We start from the raw sequence: 5,386 nt of genomic DNA on the forward strand, positions 1-5,386 counted from the left end.
GTCGAGGAACACTTGCTATTCCGAAAGAAAAATACACGTGGTCTCACCTGCTATAGTTCCCATCAGTGTCGGAGTCTTACCTTCATCACCGGATCGACAGGAAGCGCAAAAAAATTATTGCAAAAACAACTTCTCGTCGTTGGGCTCCAAGTGTTCTCATGTTTAATATTTTATGTTGGATCTCAGTATTTATTAAATAAACGGGACACTTTCTTTTTCATCACCTGTATTGAATTTATTATTCGCAATTTTTTTTTCCTATATCCATCCGGGATATATTTTGACCAGTAAAATCTTATCGATCATGTTTTTATTTATATTTATCATCTCGGACGAATGATCAAAATATATGGTCGAGATCATAGTTAGGTCAGTTTCCAAACACTTTGGGATAGGCGTGACCAAGCTCGTGTGACAATTGGGTCACAAGTCGGTGGGCTCCAGCACAAATTAGCCCACATGTAAACCTTCTCCAACCACTCACGTCCCCATCCAAACCTAAACCACTTTATTTTCGCAGCTAAGCAAGTTTGGGATGTCTAAAGGTCGGGAGGGTTCGGCGAGAGATCCTATTAATAATATTAACAGAATTTCTTGAAACTTAAGTCAATAAAAAAATAAATAAAGTATTTAGAAAATATTAATATGTTGTACTTAAATTGCTGGTGAGAGTTTAAAGAGTGCTCTTTAATAAAGTGGGCGTTAAATAAGAAATTAATATATATGATAATTATTTGAATTCATCAATTATTTTGACATCGAGATCGAACCCTCGAGCATTACGAGTGCTATGTGGATGGCACATTAGATGATGTCGATGGACATACACGATGTCGGATGGATGGCGTGACATAATGTCGGATCATCGACATGTGAGAATTGTTATTTTGATAATTAAAAAAATGCTTTTACGTCAAATCATAAATGAAAAGAAGCACGAGTTAAATCGCGAGAATTTCACTCCGTCAGTCTCTCCGTTACGACCCGGGAGATTCCTATTTTCCATCAAGCTTCCGTCGGGGGCTATATAATCCCATGAACTCGTTCTTCTGAGTCAGTCAACCTAAACACTGCGACGAGTGTCTCCTGTCAGTTATCCCCTGAGCTCTGATGCAGATGAGCAATCAGACGTAGAGCAGAAAGGAGGCTCCTTTTGCCTTCTCTCCGCCCTGTTTCTGCGGAATCAGAAAGGTAAGCATCGTGCGTTTGTGTTTCTGATCTCATGGCATTGTCTGTCACAAATTCTAATCTTAGAAACGTGTTCATTATAAATCTGATTTTTTAGTGAGAGATAATGGTGAGAACTGCGACTAAAAGTGTCCTCTCACAGAGAGAGAGAGAGAGAGAGAGAGAGTCACTGTAAAGAGAGCGAGGTGGAACGATGGCAACATAACCCCATGAACTTTTCCCAAGTGATTCAGTCACTTTTAGTAGCCGAAGTGCGATTCCTTGTTATTTATCCCGAGCTTCTTCTTCTGATTCTTTCCCCCGGCAGAGCTCGACGAAGACGAGCGATTAGAACTGAGGCAAAAAGGAAGCTCCTTCGCTTGTTTGTTCCTGAGGATTTCTTGGACAAGTTTTTTCTTTGCTTCTTCTTCTTTCTCACGCATCCCATGCGATTTGGTGGCTCCCAAAGGTGCGGTTTTTACTGTTTCTTTTCTTTCCCTTTTTTTGCTTTGCCAACAAGTTTTGCTTCAATTCCTTTCTATTTGGTGGTATTACTCCATTGCCAAGATCAAAGAAAGGGGAATGGAACGATCTTGCTGACATTAACGAGGGCAAATCAGGATTTTGAGTGTTCTTTTTCCTCGTTTACCTGATTGCAGGGGAATTTGAAGACAAGGCAGCAATCGTCGAGATCGATGGATCGATGTTGTCGGGTGGTGGAAGGTGTTATGGGGTGAGACGAGTGAGGTGGAGGCGCTTATGGACCTGCTCAGATACTGCTGGGGGCCGTCGTTAGCTCACTATGTCAACTCGGGCTCCGACGCCGTCGGGCGGCGGGACGGGCTGCTCTGGTACAAGGACTCAGGGCGGCACGCGTGCGGCGAGTTCTCCATGGCCGTCGTCCAGGCCAACAACTTGCTCGAAGACCAGAGCCAGATCGAGTCAGGGCCGCTGAGCTCGGGTGAGTTGGGCTTATATGGCACATTTGTCGGGATCTATGATGGGCACGGTGGTCAGGAGACCTCGCGGTATGTCAACGATCATCTGTTCCACCATCTCAAGAGTAAGGTTCTGCAGCCGGAAGCTAATCCTTCTTTATCTGCTTGGCTACTTTTTCTTCTCATTGCATCTGTTGCTGCTGGTGAAAACCTGCCCGCATTCAATCCATTACCATCACCATCACCATCACCATTTGAGCTTTGCATACTAAATGTGCAGAGCGGTTATTGCACCTTCATATGACATGTTCTGATTCTAACATTCAAGAAACAACAACAATCCACCAAGTTTTCGACTGATTTTGCAGCAAATTGCTGTCAGGATTTGCGTCGGAACAGCAGACTATCTCTGTTGACGTTATTCGAAAGGCGATCCAAGCTACAGAGGAGGGGTTTTTAGCTCTGGTCGCCAAACAATGGCCTGCGAAGCCTCAGATTGCAGCTGTGGGTTCTTGCTGCCTGCTCGGCATAATCTGCAGCGGAACACTATACATTGCCAACCTTGGGGATTCTCGTGTTGTTTTGGGGAGGCTTGTGAAGGCAACCGGAGAAGTTCTTGCTGTACAATTATCGGCAGAACACAATGCAGGATTGGAGTCAGTCAGACAAGAATTGTGTTCTCTGCATCCGAATGATCCTCATATTGTAGTCTTAAAACACGATGTTTGGCGTGTCAAAGGCCTCATTCAGGTAATGGACTACTTTGCTCACGCAGCACAGAGATCAAAAACTCAACATTGCTAGATCTTAGCTACCACCTACTTATTTTGTTTGAATGATCCTCAAATTGTAGTCTTAAAACACGATGTTTGGCGTGTCAAAGGCCTCATTCAGGTAATGGACTACTTTGCTCACGCAGCACAGAGATCAAAAACTCAACATTGCTAGATCTTAGCTACCACCTACTTATTTTGTTTGAATGTTTCATCCTTATCATGTTAGTGTTTCTCCAGTTGAATCGCATTTTTGCTTGGTAATGCAGCTAACACTGGTTTCTTCTGTAGCCTAGCTTAGGTGTAGGATGGTATAGATCCTGTTTTCTTTATCTTCTTCCGACTTTTCTGCTACAGTTGATTAAGTAATGATCGATACATACAATTGTTCGTCATTGTCTACACAGAGTTTAGTATAAATTAAGTGAGTTTTTGATGGACATGAACTCTTTGAAAAGACAAGGGTTGCTTGAGAAAAAGATTCAGGATGAGGAAATACATCTGATTTCTTTTTCTATGTTCATTTACTGAATACAAAAACACAGGTGATGTTGGCCAAATAAGACCAATTAATCTTACAATGCACCTCATGCGGCACAGTGAAGTATGTTGATGCCTATGCAACTATTTTTGGTGCTATAGATCGATACACTAGGTTATGTTCTTGATGCTACAACAGAAATAGCTGAACGCTAAATGCTCAGAATGCAAAGATTGTGTTCTTCTCTTTTCATCCAAAAATTGGTCATGTATCCACAGGATGTATGATTGTTTTGGTGCAGGTTTCTAGGACGATCGGAGACGGATATCTCAAAAGGGCAGAGTTCAACAGGGAGCCTCTGCAAGCCAAGTTTTGCCTTCAAGAACCTTTCAAGAAGCCAATACTTAGTTCTGAACCCTCCATTTCTGCACAACCGCTGCAGCGAGAAGACCAGTTCCTTATATTTGCGTCTGATGGCCTTTGGGAGCACCTAAGCAATCAGGAGGCAGTCGACATCGTTCAACACCATCCCCGCAGCGTATGTTGTGCATTCTTCACATGTCTATTAGACCATTGGTCACTAGACCAGCTCTGGACGTTCGATCTTTGTGCTTCTTATGGTTTTCATATGATTATGGTATAGTGATGAGTTGAGACATTACGGCTTTGTTGAATCGATACTCTTGTATCGTTGGTTGATTGGTGCAGGGGAGTGCCAGGAGGCTGGTTAAAGCTGCACTGCAAGCAGCCGCAAAGAAGAGGGAGATTAGGTGCTCCGACCTTGAGAAGATCGATCGAGGGGTTCGCAGGCACTTCCACGATGACATGACTGTGATTGTCGTGTTCCTCAATTCAAATCTTACAAGCAGGGTGAGCTCGATCCAAAGTCCAAAGACGTCGATTAGAGGTGGTGCTATCAGTCTGCCTCCGAACTCTCTCGTGCCATATGCCAAGCTCATACATCACAATAATTCTTGATTTCCTGTACTATAGTAAAGCAGATCCACCTACATGACTCCCTTAGAGCGAAGTCGTTGTTGATGAGAGCTGCTAATAAGATTAAGCAGCTCTTTGCCTGTTTATATCTGCTTCGGTACAAATTACATGATGCGGCAAATCATTTCCAGCTTTCTAGTGCTCCTTGTTTAGAGGAATGCATTCTCTACGAACTTCTAGCTATTCTTTTTGTACTTTCTTCTTTGGGTTTGTCGTTCTTCGGGTTATGGCTAATTACTGCTCTGCTCTTAAGCTATGATGCAGTACATCAAATTCATAGCATTAAATATTAATCTTCCTTCATTAGGTTGAAAATGAGTGCCTAATCTAGAAGAGGCTATCGTGCAGTCTGAGAATAACATAGTTGTCATTATATATCTTGATGTTTAATACAGGTTAATCCCTTCAAATATTAAGATCCTTTACATGCCATTTTGTTTGATATCCATCCACAAAATATAGGTTAAATATTTCTAATCATGATTACCATTAGTTTGTTTTAAGTATATATATATATAAGGATGTTAATATAAATTAGAATTTTAACCAATAGTTAGTTATTTTACAAAAGCTAATGAAAATTAAATGCAATGGTGTATACGAAAGGATTTAGGTTTCCAAAAGATGTAAATGCTGAATTTGTAAAAACAAAAAAGTAGAATGACATATACAAAAATCACCTACAAATCCTTGTTTTTTTCAATGAATCAGAGAGAAAACACTTGAATCATTCAACAAATTGCATGGTACGGAAAAATTGTATCCTTTTCCAATGATTTCTACCCTTCTTGTTTGGATGTAATTTACCAGTCCCTAAAAGTAGGAAAAAAAAGAGACTGAAAGAAGAATTATTTTAGCTCACTAAACAACCATTTAAACGGCATTCAAAGGCTGTTTGGATTGCCTACATATAATGTGACGATTTCACCAGCACAGACACAAATGCACAGTTAGAGAACCAAAGTTCAGCAGAACTGTATACAGGTGACAACTACAGAATTCAAAGCAGCCAACACATGCACAATTTGACC

General features: G+C 41.3%; 1 protein-coding gene across 5 annotated transcripts; it reads left to right on the top strand.

The window, feature by feature from the left end:
* The first annotated feature begins 1,039 nt into the window (after window positions 1-1,039).
* On the top strand, window positions 1,040-4,507 carry LOC135644809 (probable protein phosphatase 2C 60). 5 transcript variants are annotated; one of them, XM_065162723.1, is made up of 6 exons: window positions 1,040-1,191; window positions 1,496-1,636; window positions 1,827-2,230; window positions 2,488-2,855; window positions 3,661-3,897; window positions 4,068-4,507. In XM_065162723.1, exons 3-6 carry the CDS (start codon window positions 1,927-1,929, stop codon window positions 4,335-4,337), a joined length of 1,179 nt encoding a protein of 392 aa, XP_065018795.1. In that variant the 5' UTR covers window positions 1,040-1,191; window positions 1,496-1,636; window positions 1,827-1,926; the 3' UTR covers window positions 4,338-4,507. The 5 variants fall into 5 exon arrangements, with proteins under 5 accessions (XP_065018795.1, XP_065018799.1, XP_065018796.1 ...); XM_065162724.1 differs by having other exon boundaries at window positions 1,054-1,191; window positions 1,331-1,636; XM_065162725.1 differs by having other exon boundaries at window positions 1,058-1,191; window positions 1,286-1,636.
* Window positions 4,508-5,386: the final 879 nt, after the last annotated feature.

Source organism: Musa acuminata, chromosome BXJ3-8 (assembly GCF_036884655.1).
Source record: "Musa acuminata AAA Group cultivar baxijiao chromosome BXJ3-8, Cavendish_Baxijiao_AAA, whole genome shotgun sequence".
Lineage (NCBI taxonomy): Eukaryota > Viridiplantae > Streptophyta > Magnoliopsida > Zingiberales > Musaceae > Musa > Musa acuminata.

What these genes read in the sequence shown, in the direction of transcription:
- LOC135644809 (XM_065162723.1), top strand. Translation starts at nt 1,927, where the DNA reads ATGGACCTGCTCAGATACTGCTGGGGGCCGTCGTTAGCTCACTATGTC. An exon ending in GTGTCAAAGGCCTCATTCAG is followed by an intron (nt 2,856 to 3,660) that starts GTAATGGACTAC and finishes GTTTTGGTGCAG; the next exon opens with GTTTCTAGGACGATCGGAGA. An exon ending in TTCAACACCATCCCCGCAGC is followed by an intron (nt 3,898 to 4,067) that starts GTATGTTGTGCA and finishes TGATTGGTGCAG; the next exon opens with GGGAGTGCCAGGAGGCTGGT.